Source organism: Panthera leo, chromosome C1 (genome assembly GCF_018350215.1).
Source record: "Panthera leo isolate Ple1 chromosome C1, P.leo_Ple1_pat1.1, whole genome shotgun sequence".
NCBI lineage: Eukaryota > Metazoa > Chordata > Mammalia > Carnivora > Felidae > Panthera > Panthera leo.
Window position 1 is genome coordinate 117,536,742 of NC_056686.1, and position 17,779 is coordinate 117,554,520.

The 17,779-nt window shown below is 35.6% G+C and overlaps 1 protein-coding gene across 6 annotated transcripts in view; it reads right to left on the reverse strand.

Annotated features, from left to right (window-relative positions):
- The window catches only part of PTPN4 (protein tyrosine phosphatase non-receptor type 4), a 229,257-nt gene that overhangs the window by 8,018 nt on the left and 203,460 nt on the right, over window positions 1–17,779 (reverse strand). For all 6 annotated transcript variants that reach the window (XM_042954198.1, XM_042954195.1, XM_042954196.1 and 3 more), the window contains 7 exons: window positions 16,451–16,617; window positions 15,600–15,690; window positions 15,453–15,514; window positions 12,382–12,528; window positions 10,243–10,371; window positions 7,639–7,787; window positions 6,202–6,337 (listed from right to left, as the gene is read on the reverse strand). In XM_042954198.1, coding sequence (XP_042810132.1) covers window positions 6,202–6,337; window positions 7,639–7,787; window positions 10,243–10,371; window positions 12,382–12,528; window positions 15,453–15,514; window positions 15,600–15,690; window positions 16,451–16,617 — 881 coding nt within the window. The remainder of the gene's footprint in view (window positions 1–6,201; window positions 6,338–7,638; window positions 7,788–10,242; window positions 10,372–12,381; window positions 12,529–15,452; window positions 15,515–15,599; window positions 15,691–16,450; window positions 16,618–17,779) is intronic.

Below are 17,779 nucleotides of genomic sequence, written 5' to 3' on the forward strand. Positions count from 1 at the left end.
TGTTAATTTAACAAAATCTCTGTAAGTTGAAAATAATATGAAACAATCAATGTGTGTATGTAGTTGATGGCATAACCACATAGAGAGGAGTTATTTCAAGGGACTTTTAAACAGTAATTTGAATATCTCATAGATATATCCAAAAAAGAGAAAAAAAAATTCTTTTCAGTAACGATTCTGTTGGTGGTAGTAGTGTTAGTTTTGTTATTTTGAGATGTTACGTCATGTGGAATAAAACAAGGGAGTATTTGTGATAGTCTAAATCTTTCATTGCTGATATTGTAGAGAACCATTATTCTTGTTAAAGAAGAATGGAAATAAAGATGTAAGGTAGAACACATCAAGTAAAAACACTGAGGTCCTGAATTTGTATTGGAAGCATCAGTAGTAGCTCCTTATACGTTTGTTTTCTTCACTGTGGCAATGGAAGATTTCTAGAGACAAATACTAACACTAACCCAGCAGCTTAAAATACCTAGTGCTCAGAAGGTGATCCCTAAAATAATTTCTGAAGACAAAAACAAAAAAAACAGTACTTTTCTGGAGAAATTATGATTCTAAAACTGGGGCAGGAAATGCACATGCCTGGACATTTTTATTGGTAGCAAAGAAACTATCCATACTACTTGACAAAACAGCTTAGGAGCCGAGCTGAACAGGTTCCTACTGGCCAAAAATGGGACAGTGTAGGCATCATTAAAAAAAAAAAAAACAACTACAACGAGTTGAAATATATCACATATGTTTAAATCCACGATATCAGAATAATATCAAAGCAAACAAAAGTATGAGGTCACCAGTGGGAGAGGCAAGTGAACCAATTCATTATACTGAAAACTGATATAGGAAAGCACAGCCTATACCACTGGTTAACCAAATAGCAGAAGAGAACTTTCTCTTTAAAGAAGTATTCCAGCTAATAAACAAAGAAGGAATAATAGACTATTATCATTCTTCAAACCCCACCAGTTAATGATGCAGACACTGATCACCCAAGGCCACTAACATCACAAAAAGAAAGACAACGTTTAAGTGCCTCTTGAAAGAACAAAATACCACCTAATTTGTTCAAGTCTATAGATCCATTTACCACTTTTAGGAAACACAGATAATACTCGGTTTATTCATCAAATAAACTGCAGGAAAAAAGAAAAGAAACATAGAAAGAAGCAACACATTAAAAGAGATTTAGGAGACATAAACCAATCAAAATCTGTGGACTGTATCTGAATCCTGATTTTATACAAACTGTAAAAGCAAAAACTCATTGTGTATGATACAATCCAATAATTTGATTTCTGGGTATATATACATACAAAAAAATTGAAAGTAAGACCTCAAAGAGACATTCATACATCCATGTTCACAGAAGCATTATTTGCAATAACCAAAAGATGGAAACAACCCAAATGTCCACCAGCAGATAAAAGGATAAACAAAATGTGGCCTATACACAATCAAGAATTCTTCAGCCTTAAAAGAAAGGAAATTCTTACACATGCTACAAAATGGATGAACCTTGAGACTATAATGCTGAGAGAATCCAGTCACAGAAAAACAAAACCTGTATGAAGCTACTTATATAAGGCATCTAGAGCAGTCAAATTCCTAGAAACAGAAAGTAGAATGCTGGTTGCCAGGGGATGGGAGGAGAGGGATATGGAGAGTTGTTGTTTAATGTGTATAGTGTTTTAGTTTTGCAAGATGAAAAAGTGCTAGAGACAGGTTACCCAACAGTGTGAATACACTTAATACTACTGAACTGCGTAATTCAAAATGGTTAAGATGATAAATTTTATGTGGTGTGTTTTGCTACAATTAAAAATCCATTATGTGTGAATATAGATACAAGAATCTCAAGAAAATATTAGCCAATCAAATCAAGCATCATATAAAAAAAATTACACACCATGTCCAAGTAGAATTTACCCCAGGAATGCAGGTTAGTTTAACATCTGAGAGTCAGTCAAGATACTATACAACATTAATAGAATAAAAGACAAAAACCACACAATCATTTCAAGAGACATACGTACACAAAAAGCATTTGACAGAACTGAACATCTTTTCATGATGAAATTACTCAACAAACTAGCAACAGAGGGAACTTCCTCAACCTGACAAAAGGCAGCTTGTTAGATACTTAGTGGGTAAAAAACTGAAAGCTATCTCCCTAAGACCAGGAACAAGACAAGAGTGTCTGGTTTTACCACTTTAACATTGTACTGGAAGTTTTAGCTTGGGACACTTGGGAGAAAAAAGGGGGGACGGGAGTGCCTGGGTGGCTCAATTGGCTAAGCCTCCGACTCTTGATTTCAGTTCAGGTCATGATCTCATGGTTTGTGAGTTTGAGCCCCAAACGGGGCTCTGCACTGGCAGCATAGAGCTTGCTTTGGATCCTCTCTCTCTGCCCCTCCCCTGCTCAAGCGCTCTCTCGCTCTCTCTCTCTCTCTCACTCTCGAAACAAACTTAAAAAAAAAAAGAAAGGAAAGGCATCTAAAGTGGAAAGGAAGAAGTAAACTATCTCTATTTACAGATAGTATCTTGTATATAGAAAATCCTAAGGAATCCACTTTCATAGGTAAAAAATTATTAGAGTTAATGAATTATTTCAGCAAGGTTGCAGGATACATGATCAACATACAAAATCAACTTTATGTCTATACCCAAGCAATGTATACTCCCAAACTGAAATTAAGACAACAATTTCCCTTAAAATAGCACCAAAAAGACTAAAAAGCTTAATAAATTTGACAAAAGAAGTATAAGACTTGCATACTGAAAACTACAACATATGAAAGAAATTAAAGACGACATAAATAGATGGAAAGACATTTTGTGTTCATGGTTTGGAAGATGGAATATCATTAAGATGGCAACACTCCCCCACAATGATATGTAGATTTAATGCAATCCATATCTTGCTTTTTTTTTGCAGAGAACATATAATGAATCCATATAAAATTAATATGGAAAAGCAAGGGACTCTGAATAGCTAAAACAGTCTTGAAAAAGGAACAGAGTTGGGAGAGTCACATTTCCTGACTTCGAATTTTATTATAAAACTATAAGTAATCAAGACACTATGTAAGTAGTATAAGGATAGGCATATAAATCAATGGAACAGAGTTGAAAGTCCAAAAATAAACCCTTACATTTGTGGTCAACTAGTTTTTGACAAGGAACATAGAGACAATTAACAACAATCTTGGGGTGCCTGGGTGGCTCAGTCGGTTAAGCGACTGACTTCGGCTCAGGTCATGATCTCACGGTTGATGGGTTCAAGCCCTGCATCAGGCTCTATGCTGACAGCTCAGAGCCTGGAGCCTGCTTCGGATTCTGTGTCTCCCTCTCTCTCTCTCTCTCTCTGCTCCTCCCCTGCTCGTGCTCTGTCTCTCTCTGTCTCTCAAAAAATAAATAAATGTTAAAAAAAAAAATTTAAAAAGAAAGAACAGTCTTTTCAACAATGGAGTGGAGACAACTGGAAAGCCACATGCAGAAGAATGAAACTGGAACCATACCTCAAACTATATGTAAAAGCTAACTCAAAATAAGACACAAATGTGAGAGCTAGACTATAAAACTCTCGGAAGAAGCAGAAGAATAAACCTTTGCAGCCTTGAGTTTCGGCAATGATTTCTTAGATATGACACCAAAAGCATATGTGATTTAAAAAATATATAAACTAGACTTCATCAAAATTAAAAACTTCTGTGCTACAAATGACATAATCAAAAAAGTAAAAGAACGGCATGGAAGAAAACATTTGCAAACCATAGACCTACAAGGCACTTGTATTCAGAAAATATAAAGAACTCTTACAACTCAACAATAAAATGACCAAAAGAACAAACTGAAAAAAGGGGAAGGGGCATCTGGCTGGCTCAGTTGGTGAAACGTGTGACTCTTGATCTAAGGCTGTGAATTCAAGCCCTTTGTTGGGTGCAGAGATTATTTAAAAATAAAATCTTTAAAAAAAATAAAAGGGCAAAAGGTTTGAATAGACAGTTTTCAAAAGAAGATATACAAAAAAACACATGAAAAAATGCTTGAAAGCACTAGTTATTAGGGAAACACAAATCAAAACCACAACAAGATACCACTTTATGTTCAGTAGGCTAAAATAGAAAAAAGAGAGGGGTGCCTGGTTGGCTCAGTCAGTGGAGTATGGGACTCTTGATCTCGGGGTCACAAATTCAAGCCCCACATTGGTGCAGAGACCACTTTAAAAAGACAGATAATAACAAGTGTTGACAATGATATGGAGAAAACAGAGCCCTCATACACTGACAGAAGAATGGCAAAATGGTATAGCCACATTGGAAACAGTCTGGCAGTTACTCAAAAGGTTAAACAGAGTTACCATATGACCCAGCAATTCCCCCTCTGGGTATATACCCAAGAGAAATGAAAACATATTCACACAAAAACATACACAAATGTTTATGGTACCATTATTCATAATAACCAAGAAGCAGAAATGATCTAAATGCCCATGAACAGATGAATAGATAAACAATGGAATACTATTCAGGCAAACAAAAAAAGAGAAAGAAATGAAATATGATACACTCTATAGAATGGATAAACCTGTAAATATTATGCTAATTAAAAGAAGTCAATTATAAAGACCAAGTTGTATGATTTCATGCATATGAAAGGTCCAGAAAAGGTAAAGTTACAAAGACAGAAAGTAGATTAGTGGTTACCTGAAGCTGGGCTGGGGGGAGGCTGGAGACTATATGAGGGAAATGGGTATGGGGTTTCTTCTTCAGGTGATGAAATATTCTAAAATTAGATAGTTGTGATGGTTGCAAAACTCTGTGATATACTAAAAACTAATGAACTATATACTTTAAAAGGGTGAATTTTGTGGGCGCCTGGGTGGCTCAGTTGATTAAGTGTCCAACTTCGGCTCAGGTCATGATCTCACGGTTTTTGAGTTCAAGCCCTGTATTGGGCTCTCTGCTGTCAGCACAGAGTTAGCTTCAGATCCTCTGTCCCCCCCTCTCTCTCTGCCCCTTCCCCACTGCTCTCTCTCTCAAAAATAAGCTAAAAATTAATAAATAGGTAAATTTTGTGGTATGTGCATTATATTTCAATAAAGCTGTTCTATAAAAAAGACATGATTTATATGGGACAAATGAAAATCTGAATATAGGCTATTTGATAACATTAAGAAATTACTGTTTATTATACTTACATGTGATGATGGTATTGTGATTTTGTTTAGAAGAAAAACCACTCTGTACCTTTTACAGATACACACTAAAATATTTATAGACAAAATGATCTGATGTCTAGGATTTGCTTCAAATATGGGAGAGTAGGTGGCACTACAGATGAAACAATATGGCAAATGCTGTTGGGTTTGAGTACTCAACATAGTGTTTGATTATCTACTCTTGCGTTTGATTATGTTTATGTACTTTTGTGTACATTTGAAATTTTCTATAATTAAAAGCTAAAAAAAATGACAGGCATTTATTAGATCACACAGGTCGATTCACTTCAATAACTTTAATGCCACCAACAATACTAATATTTCACCATGGCTTAATACAAAAAACAATCTTAACATTAACTCTAAAATTCTTCTTTTTATTCTTGGGATATAATTCAGAGTCTGTGTAGAATACAATAAGTGAGTAGCTTAATTTCCATGACTTTTTTTGTTGTTGTTGTTGTTGTTGTGATTCAAGTTCTTATGTTAAAAAGAATGTGATTTCACCACAGCTGTTTCATGGAAAACAGGTCTATCAAGACTCTCCAGTTCTTGGCATCCCACTTGACTGACACTTAATAGAGGGAAAGTTCCTCTGCACCTGTTTAAGCATTCAAGGATTAACATGATAGGGTGGTACTAAGAAACATTTTCTGTAAAAGATCAGTTAGTAAATGTTTTAGGTTTTACCAATCATATGGTACCTGTTGCAACCTCTCAACTTTGATACTTTAGTATAAAAACAGTCATAGACAATATGTAAAGAAGTGGGAATGGCTGTGTGCCAATAAAACTTTATTTACAAAAACAAGGGGTGGGCCAGATTTGGCTCACAGGCAATATTCACCAACCCCTATGCTACGGGTTACTGGCTCCTGGTAAGGAATTAAAATATAAAAATATGGTTCGGCATATATAATGGTAACAAAAATCATCATGTTGAGAATACACACAAGTACATAAAGTGCAGTACTTACAGGTGTTTGGATCATCATGGCTCGTTGATCTCTCATTGTTCTTACAATGTCTAGTGGATAAACTGGTTGATTGCATTCAATGAGACACATGGCTGTTTCCATAGTAATAAGAACCCCAGTTCTTCCAATTCCAGCACTAAAAAAGTAAGGGGCAAGGTCTCATTGATACTATCCTGTTACACTTCTTGTGGCTTTTGTGCAGTAAATTAAAGTACTGAATGAAACATAATACAATGGAATAATTTGATTTTAATTAAAAGTTTTATATTACAAAAGTAGAACCCAACTAAAAAATACTTTGAAAATTGAAAAACTTTTCACACGTAATATAGATTAAATGGTTTGTATCCACCCCTTCCCCATTGTTAGTGTAAAAAGGCTACTTTAAAAGAGTCACATTTCAGTTTTAAAAATCTGAACAAGTATAGAAGCTTACTGGAGCAACCTCACTTTAAAATGCAAAATAACAAAGTTACAATAATCATTAACAAATGTACAAAAGACAATAGTATTTTACATATTCAAGTCAGTTTTTAAAATCAAATTTAATTTTGATTAAACTTTAGAATTGGGATAGTCAAGAACAACTTTTTGAAGTATTCTCTGTGAACATAGCTATAGCAGCTTTTGGGGGCTTAGGATATGAAATGGCCAAACGTGTTCATCATTCCTGACATTTTTCCTCTCAGATATCTGGTCTATAATGTGTTTTGATAATTTGAAAGTCTGCTCTTAAAAAAGTGCTGGAAAGTTTAAGGATGAAGAGATACCTTCATTTATTTATTCAGAAGATTCAATACAGCTTCTGAATGAATCACTTAACGACAGAAATGGCTAGGATAAGAAGATAATTTCAGTTTCCTACTCTGGGTTGGTGGCAGTGAAGGCTAGAGTGATTGTACCTGGCCCTCTGGAAGGCAGAATGGGGCCTGAATATGAAAGCAAGAAAGGGTAGCCTACCATTGTTCACCTAGGGCTCATAGAAGTGGCATAGCCTCTGATGATACTGGGTACAGCCACTCCAAGAGGGGAGGGTACTTAACAAATATCCTGGGAGGGGTCACAGAACGGGAGGGAGTACCTTGCTGGGAGGAGAAAATCTAAACCTTAGGCTGCAACTGAATGCCTACAATATTGTATTTCATCAAGTCTAAGATGCCAGCCATTATAAGACACCCAATGTCTGAGAGGTAAACTGTGAAAAAGACAACCTTCTAAGAATTAATCAGTAAAGTATTATTTTTACTTATGATAATGTTTCAGACAATCATGTGTTGGGACATACCTGCTGCTTTCCAGCTTCATTTCATAGCTTTAGGTTCCCTCTAATTAAAATAGCAATGATCACAATTTAAGGACAAAATAAAATACGCATTTCCTTTTAGAAGTGACCTATCTGGTCAGCTATTCAATCATAAAAGACAGAAAATAGAATACCTGCAGTGAACAACAATAGGTTCTTCCTTGCCAGCCCTCTTATTTCGTACATGACAAACAAAATCCAGAAAGTCACTGGAATCATCGGGGACTCCATGGTCAGGCCAGGCTATGTATTGGATCTGAGTGAGTTGACGACTCTCATTTTTCTAAGTGTGAATGAAAAATTATGCACTTTGACTAAGGAATTATCTTTAAGGTATAAACATTTATGTCATTTTAATTTTAGAAGAAAAGCGAGAAAAGTATTCCCACTACACACAAAAAGTAATGCAGAAATTCAATAAAACCCCAAATTTTAATGAAAAAGAAAGAAACTGTTTCACAGAAACAGTTGTATCCATTAAGTATTGTCTACCTGGATCACTACTCTTCTGATAACTCAATTTGTCTATTTGTATTTTTCAGATGACAATCAAATAAATAAGCAAACCAAGTTAAGATACAAAGAAAGGTGTGAAGAAAACTAAAAAGTGTTAGGTGAACAAAATGGTAAGGTAAAAAAACTTTTATAAGCAAAATTGGGCGAATTCTGAAAAACACAAGTGAAATAATGGAAATTAGGAAAACAAAATCTCAAAATAAATGTGGATTAAAAACTGGAGATCATAAGAACACAAAGTCAAATCAGGGCTTAATTCTTTTTTAGGAGCCAAGAATCAGTAAAATGGAGAAAGGTACTGGATTTATGCATCTCATTTCTAATCTTGACTCTGCCGGTAAGCACTTAATATATCAGAGCCTTACTGTCTTAAACTGAAAAATAACACCTCCAACCCAAAGGGATAGTGTTATTTTGAAAGGATTCTATGAGAAGACCTATAAATTACCCCATCAGCTGTTTGGAATCATATTCTCAAAAATTGGTAGGTATGGTCATTCGACACTATTAAATCTGGCTACAGTCATTTACATTAAAGGGAGCTTCCAGAAAAGACCATAAAAGTACAAGGTGATTAAGAAAGGAACTAATGAAAGAAGAATTCCCAAAGAGACCTCAGAATAACCTGATAAGTAATTTTTTAGTATCCTATGAAATGAGATGGTTATCTACAATAGACAACCTTTGATTATTATTATTTATTATTTTTTTTTTTAAGTAGGCTTCACACCTAGCGTGGAGCCCAAAACAGGGCTTGAACTCATGACCCTGAGATCAAGACCTGAGCCCAAGATCAAGTGTCAGATGCTTAACCGACTGAGCCACCCAGGTGCTCCTTGATTATTATTAACATAAGAATTTAATTAATTTAATGTACCAATAATTACAAAAATGGTTAATGTAAAATTATCTTTTATTATGTTTTGAGGTAGTGTCTGTCTTTCTATTTATCCATGTATGTATGTATTTGGTATGGTAACAAATGTATTTTCCCAATTATATTTGTCCCAAACTTTAAAAACTAATTTGTGTCTTAGCATAGTTCTGAGGTACTCAGGGTTTGCGAAGAAAAGACACTTTAATATTATAAACTGCCATGGGTAATCTATAGGTGGAGCATAAAGAGACTATGCTGAAGCCATATACAGCCTTTCATATCCATTTGGGAAAATGAAGAAATATCTTATGGACTTACCTTGTTACATTAGACCATGAGCTATACAATATATGTCCCTAAGCCCTAAATTCATTCTGATGGAATCTACAAAAGATTTTGAAAGTTTAATTTTTTACTTCTTATAACCTATTCAATGCCAGATTCCTTTATTATACATCAGCACGACTTCTAGTTCCTTCCCTCTGGGTCAGTAAAGCTGTCTTGCTGGGCTCCTTTATTCACATTCTGGGAGGTAGAATGGGGCAGGGAGGGGGAGAGGAAGCTCTCATTTCCTAAGGCTTAACCATTGATGGGGTAGGCATGGGTATACAAAGGTAGTAGACTGTACTATTTGCTCTTCTCGAGCCCCCGTCAAAACCAAAGGTGGCTACAGGGGAATCTCTAGCTGCAGGCAGTGAAAGTGGGGTGTACGGTCTTTAACAGCCTGACAAGACTGGCAACATGCCACCCTCCACACACATCTTCCAAGTGGGTTACTAAGCCATCACTTACTAATCAGTTTCCATTTCTAGCTCTGGATTTGGAAGCAAAGAAGAGTGACCCAGGTGGCAGTAAACTAGCAATTAGAAAGCTATAATCTGTCTGCTGTCAGAGGATCCTGCCTACAATCTTTTCCTTCTTAATACTGAGGAGACTGTGAACACTCTCCTTTATACTCTTTTACAAAAAGGACAATAATTTGACAGCTTTTAATTATTCTATTTCCAAAGATATACCCAAATACTTTACTGATGTTACTGGTAGGAAGAAACTAAACACAAACCTGGCGTAATTTTTAATGAATAGGCAAAGTATTATGAGTAATAAGTATTATTTACTAGAATCTTTTTTTACTGACCATTCATATCTACCTAGAGAAAGTGAAAATGCATTTAATATAGCAGGAGAATACATTTCATAAGATTCCAAAGAATCCCAAGGAAGCAAATAATTCAGTAATTTTAAAATAATATTTCCTAGTTAACCAGGACTCAAAACATTTTTGGCTTTCAAAGTTTTACCTTGAACATAAAAGTTCTATTGAGTGGATATCCTGCCTTCCTACCTCTTGGTTAAATAGTGTCATCTTCCTGAAGATATATGCTGTGTTTCCTTCTTCTGAGTGGCAGGTGACTTGGTAGCATCCATAGGATGAACTTGCTGTGGGTTCTGGCCAATACTGGTGACACTTAACCTGACATCAATAGATTTAAGAAATATATAGAATTTAGGTTCTTCAATTTTGAAAATGTTTTACTTTTTGAAAACTTTTAAGCCTACAAAAAAATTACAAGAATAATTTGAGGAACCTTCATATATCCTTCACCTAGATCTGCCAACTCTATTAACATTTCTTCATCATTTTTTCTTTGTAATAATAATCTGTTTGGATAGATTTTGAGACTGCAAATATCCTGTTTATTACAAGCTTTCATCCAATGATTTACAATTTTTGATTAATTCTTGTGTGAATTATTTACTATGACAGTGGCAAAATGGTGCATTAATTCTTATATTTCTAGATTTAAGTTAACAATGAGAAAGATTCTCTAAAATGCCAATGCATTTATTTTCATAATTAGGATTAAATTTTTTTAAGTTTATTTATTTTGAGAGAGACAGAGAGGGACAGCACAAACAGGTGAGGGACAGACAGACGGGGAGAGAGAGAGAGAATCCCAAGCAGACTCTGCCCTGTCAGCACAGAGCCCAACCTGGGGCGTGAACTCAAACTGTGAGATCATGACCTAAACCAAAACCAAGAGTCAGATGCTAAAGTTGACTGAGCCAGCTAGGCACCCCATAATTAGGACTTTAAAAAAAAAAAAGCTTTACTGACATATAATTCACATACCATACCATTTGCCCATTTAAAGCACACAATTCAATTAGTTTTAGTATATTTACAGAAGTGTGCAACCATCCACACAATCACTTTCAGAACATTTTTTCACTCCCAAACCCATTAATAATCACTGTGTGTTCCTCTATCCTAACCTCTTCTCTCATTCTGGACCTAGGCAACCATTAATCCACTTTTCTGTCCTCTGTGAATTTGCCTACTCTGGACATTTCATATAATGAAATCATACTGTGCGCGGTCTTTGTTGACTGCCTTTGTTCACTTGGCATGATGCTTTCTAGGTTCATGCATGTTGTAGCATGTATCATTTCTTCATTCCTTTTTATTGCCAAGTTTTATATATATATATATATATATATATATATGATTATACCATGTTTTATTTGTTACATTTTGATTGTTTCCACCCTTTGGCTATTATGAATAATGCTGCTATGAACATTTGTGTACAAGTATTTGTGTGGATGTATGTTTTCATTTCTCCTGGGTATGCCTAGGAGTGAAACTGCTGAGTTGTAACAACTCTTATGGTTAGCCTTTCAAGGAACTGACAGACTGTTTCCCAAAGCAGCTGCACCATTGTACAAATTTACCAACAGTATAAGAGGGTGTCATTTTCTCCCTATCGTTGTCAACACTTGCTATTATCTGTCATTTTTATTTTAGTCATCCTATTGGATATGAAGTGCTACCTCCTTGTGGTTTTGATTTTTGCATTTCCTTTGTGACTAATGATGCCAGCCAAGCACCTTTTCATGACCTTACTGGCCATTTAAATATCTTTATTCAAGAAACATCTACTCAGAATATTTGGCCATTTTTAAATTGGGATTCTATCAGGGCACCTGGGTGGCTCAGTCAGTTGAGCGTCCGACTTAGGCTCAGATCATGATCTCACAGGTCATGAGTTCGAGCTCGGCGTCGGGCTCTGTGCTGACGGCTCAGAGCCTGGAGCCTGCTTTGGATTCTGTGTCTCCCTCTCTCTCTGCCCTCTCCTACCCACTCTGTCTCTCTTTCTCTCAAAAATAAACAAACATTAAGAAAAAAATTTTTTAATTGGGGTTTTATCATTTTATTGTTGAGTTGCAGGAGTTCTTTATATATTTTAGATCCAAATCCTTTATCAAATAGCTATTAATCCATTTAGATAACAACTGATAATAGTAGTTAACATTTATATATCATATTTATTATGTGTTAGTCACTATGATTTTAATCACAACACAAGAAAGTAAGTTTAAAGGTTACAAAAAAGACTAAATCAACGTGAATATTTTGACCATATATGCAATTTAATTTGAAAACAGCGCAAGCATTGTTTAAGATTCAAGTATGACTTACTCTGCCACGTTCAACTTGTGTGGTCAACATTACAACCATGGAGGAGCCTTGTTCCCAAGTCATCTGCCAAAAATCTGTACAAGTGTGTGGTAATGGCCCTTGACAAGCAATATACTGATTTATAATGCTAGAAGAAGGGATTTCCATCTAAAAAGAAAAGGACACAAAACTAAAAGTCTTTTACATTATTACTTTTTACTGTGATCAAGTATATGAAAATCATCCACTAAATAATAACTGAATACAACTGATCTCAAAAAGCTGCAAAGTCAATAAAACTTTATTAACAATTTCTTTATCTATAGAAGAAATTTCTCAGTAGTTTTATACATATTTATCTTTTAAGTATTGGGAATAAAAATTAAAATATTTTCCAAAGCACTCTTGTGGGCTTAAGAGCAGCTTTACAGAAAACCCTGCTTTAGAGGAAGAGACTTGCTACAGAAATAAAAAATATTTGTCTCTAAACAGCTTACAGGTAAAATTTGCAAGAAGCAAAAATTCTGCCGTTTGTTTTAGTTCAGACTTTACAAATAATACACACTATATAACATATATGCATTATACTATATAACATATATAAGAAATATACACACACATACAATAGAAAAAGATAGTAAAAATATTTTAAATTAATTATTTTTAAGAAGAAGTAAGATCGTGAGTATTCGGGGAGGATTATCATCCTACTACATTTTGAGACTTCATTAAAAAAGAAGAAAAGGTGACACACGCACATGGCACTGGAATAATACTAAAGGGTGAACAGAAAAAGAGGTCTCACTCTCTTCCCAGCCTCTGGTTCACACCCAGAAGAACAATCGTTTTTGCTAATTTCTTTATTTTTTTAATTAAAAAAAATTTTAATGTTTTTTTATTTTCGAGACTGAGAGGAGACAGAGTGTGAGCGGGGGAGGGGCAGAGAGAGAGGGTGACACAGAATCCAAAGTAGGCTGTAGGCTTTGAGCTGTCAGCACAGAGCCCGCCGCAGGGCTCGAACCCACAAACTGTGAGATCATGACCTGAGCCAAAGTTGGATGCCCAACCAACTGAGCCACCCAGGTGCCCCTCTTTTTTAATTAAAAAAAAATTTGTATTTATTTTTGAGGGGGCGGGCAGAGAGACAGAAAGAGAGGGAGAGAGAGAGAATCTCAAGCAGGCTCTGCACTGTCAGCACAAAGCCCGATGCAGGGCTTGAACTCATAAACCATGAGATCATGATCTGAGCTGAAACCAAGAGTCAGACATTTAAACCGACCGAGTCACCTAGGAACCCCTCTAATTTCTAAAATATCCAGAGACACTCTATAAATAACACACAAATGTACATGCAGAAGTCTTTGTTTTCTGTAAGACATAAAATGTGGCTTACAATGTTGTTCTGTGTATCTTGTTTCTTTTTCCACTTTATCATTGAGATCATGTCAGATTAGTACATAAAACTTCATTCTTTTTTTTTTTAAATTTTTTTTTTTTTTTTTTTCAACGTTTTTTATTTATTTTTGGGACAGAGAGAGACAGAGCATGAACAGGGGAGGGGCAGAGAGAGAGGGAGACACAGAATCGGAAACAGGCTCCAGGCTCCGAGCCATCAGCCCAGAGCCTGACGCGGGGCTCGAACTCACAGACCGCGAGATCGTGACCTGGCTGAAGTCGGACGCTTAACCGACTGCGCCACCCAGGCGCCCCTAAAACTTCATTCTTTTTAATGGCTCTACTGTATAAATATACCATAATTTATTTAACAAACATTTAAGTTGCTGCTAATGTATTTGTTACCATAAACAAGACTGCACTGAGTTATTTTTATAAACCTAACATTTTTGTTAGTTACCTCTCCAAAGAGGTTGTACCTATTTATACTTCCACCAACAACGTATCAGGGATGCTTTTTCCCTGAGAGTCTCTTTAATATACTGCTGATCCCTCACACACAATTTTGAAACTCCCAGTGCTCTGAAGTGTAAGTTTGTCCTTTGTTTGGTACATCTGACCTAAGTTGGACTCATTTGACAACAATATCTGACCTGAGTTAATCTAAGATTATTTACAGTCTTTAGGAGCACCACTCAGTGGGAATATCCATGTTTCCCATTGAGTATCAACGCATTGATTACAGGGTAATGTCACATAGTCTACTAGGGATGTTACTTATTACAGTATTTGGTATAGGCACTGAATAAACTTTCAAAAATCCAAAAAATTACGAATCCCAAAGTCTATTTGGCCCCAAGATTTCAGATAAGGGATACAGACTTGTATATGATATTATCACACTTTTTGATATTTCAATCTAATCGGTGAAAAATAGTAATCCCTTGCAGTTTTGATTTGTACTTTTCTTTCTGTGAGTTTAGATGAGTGTCTAAACTTAGAAAAAAATTTCCCTCTCTGATTTTAAATAATTCTCATACATTTCCTCCAAGTAGTTTCACCATTCCATTTTTACATTTATATTTTCATATATCTAAAATATGGTATACAAAAAGTGAGGAAGTAGGTGAAGTATTTATAGATAAAAAATATTTCTGAACTATTCTATTCCACTGCTCTATATGCATGTTAATATACCAGTACCAAACTATTTTTGGTAAGGTTTATTTATTTTGAGAGAGAGTGTGAGCGAACACGTGCACAAGTGGGGGAAGGGCTGACAGAGAGGGAGAGAGAGAATCCCAGGCAGGTGCCCCAGTATCAAATTATTTTTTAACATTTGTATTTTAATATTTTTCAATACCTGAAACTGTTAATATTCTCTCAAATATAAAAGGAACCTCAAAGTTTAGGGATGCCTGGGTGGCTCAGTTGGTTAAGTGCCTGACTCTTGATTTTGGCTCAGGTCATGATCTCATGGTTTGTGAGTTTGAGCCCCGCATCGGGCTCTGGGCTGACAGCACAGTTGGGATCCTCTCTCTGTCTCCTTCTCTTTCTGTCCCTCCCCCCGCCGCCGGCCTCATGCACACTCTCTTTCTCTCTCTCAAAATAAATAAATATTTGGGGGGAAAAAATGAACCACAAAATTATAGTCCGTCTTATTCCGAATGACAAAGGCACAATAAAAATAAACTTACGTTTATATAATTTGCATTGATATAGTCTTCATTACCCTTTAAAATGACCCGTGTAGCATCATCTGAAAAAAATTTAAAAGAAAGAACGTTTTAATATAGCTATGCTACAAAGATTGAACTTAATAAACAGAGATAGTAGATACTTACAAGGCGAAATATCTCTGTATCTATTTTTGGAAATATTCTGAGGTAATTTGGCACAAGACATTGTCATTCCAGGTTTTTTCCGATATAGTTGCTTTAAAAAAAAAAAAAAAAAAAGAGCTTAAGATGAGTTCAGCAAGCCATTAAGAGGTTCTGTTTTGTTTTTCAGACTTATTTCTATGCAAAAAACAAACAGGTTTTCTTCCTTAGGATATCTCAACCGTACAATGATGTATGTACCTTAGGCTAGTAGGGTATTGAACCAAATTTGCAAAGCTGAATTCTGTGCAATTTCTCATGAGACTTATATACCATTTTCATTTAGTTTGGAGATGTTTACACAGTATATGAACCAAGAACTTCTCAAAAGAAAAACTGACCTACCCTAAATGATTTACAGTAACAAATGGTTTATAGTCAATCACCAATAACACATACTTTAGAACAACAAATATTAATGATGACCAATTAGACAGACAAAAAGTAGAGAAGGATTAAATATGACTAGGTACAAAAGTTCTTTTTCTTTAACTCAGAATTTTTAGCTCCACCATAGACTATCTTTACCTGTTACCTTTCATAAAAAGAGCTATATAATTACAGGAAAAAATTTAGTTTGAAGACATACGCATAAAATCTCCTTATTCTTCTCTTTTAACAGATTATTATGTCACCACAGCTAGCATTTTGCAAGAAATGTTTAAAACTATGGATTTTAGAACATTTTTTAAGTCAATTATTTCTCAGAATATCATTTTAGTTTATACATTATAAATGATAGATTAGGTAGTTAGGAAACCATGAAATTAATTTAAAAATATGGCCCAACATCCTTTCCATACAATAGTACTTACATCAAATTGCGTCAGGACTGTTCCAGTGATAAGCCCCTCAGCTAGCTGGATCATTGACTCCCGCAGGGAATGGTCATCCTGATGGACGCTATCTAGTGGGGCTTTCTCAGGAATGTACTGGAAGTCTGGTTCATTTTCTAGCTTTTCTTCCACTACATCATATACAGCTAAAAAAAAGCCACAAAAAAAAAAAAAAAAAAAAAAAAAAGCCACATGGAAATCTTAATGAATTGGCAAGAATTTACCAGATGTGTTCTTTAATTTTGTGTCAGGAAAAAGAATTCATCAGATCTCAGTCCGGTGCCACTGCATAAGGGACAGAGAGTGGCTGTGAAGTTGAACCTTGTTGTACCTTTAGGGAAAAGAAATGTTCCCGGGCATACTGCTGAAAATGCCTGTAACTTCAAGAGGAGCTGCCAAGATAGCAGCTCAGAACAGACCTGCCCTTAAATTGTGGGGCCTAGAACAAAAGTAGAAACAGGGACCTATATACTATACACCCATATATGAGACGATACAAATAACTTGAATAGAGTGCTAAACAAAATTCGTTCTATCCTCTTTCCTTGAAACATCTACAAAACCTAGGAGGGCAGAATCCACTGTCACAATAGAAGGAAGAGAACCAGAACCTAGACTCCGGCCTGGAGCCCACCCTACTTCTTTTCCTACCCTAAGCTCCATTCTTAGCTTGGGGGCCTATGAACATATGTGTGAACATACCAGCCCATATGAAGCTTGTTCTCCACTCCTCTGCAAATTGCTGCCTCTTAGCTATCCTGCTGGCCCAGTGGTACATATACCATGTGATCTATCCCAGGGAGAATGGACCTAGGGAAAATGGCCACACTGTAAGTGGCATCAGAGCTATATGGACAGAGAACTAAAGGTTAAAAAGAAGTGTCTAGAAAAGAAGGCACAGTCATAGGTGATAGACTGGTATGCCCCCCTGGTCCTGCAAAATCCTAACCCCCACAGACAAGGGCAAAGCTGAAAGAGAGCCAGAGTAGAACCAAGCTAGTGGCTTCTTTTACCCATGCCTAACAGGTCTGGTTCCTGTTCAGATGTGTGCACTTCTGAGAAGAAAAAATTTCTGAAATAAGGAATGAAAAGAAAAAAAAAAAAAAATGAATGTATTCTAAGAAGAAATGAAATCTAAAGGGGGGAAAACCTACAAAAACAAGTTGTTTGTCTTTCTGGTATTTTTTATAAACATAGTTTTAAATTTTGATGTTATTTTAAATAAAAAGGGACATGACAGAGTCATGCTGAAAGTAAATACAAGTCCCAGTCTAGATTTTGACAATAAAACAACAGAAAGGTCTTTTA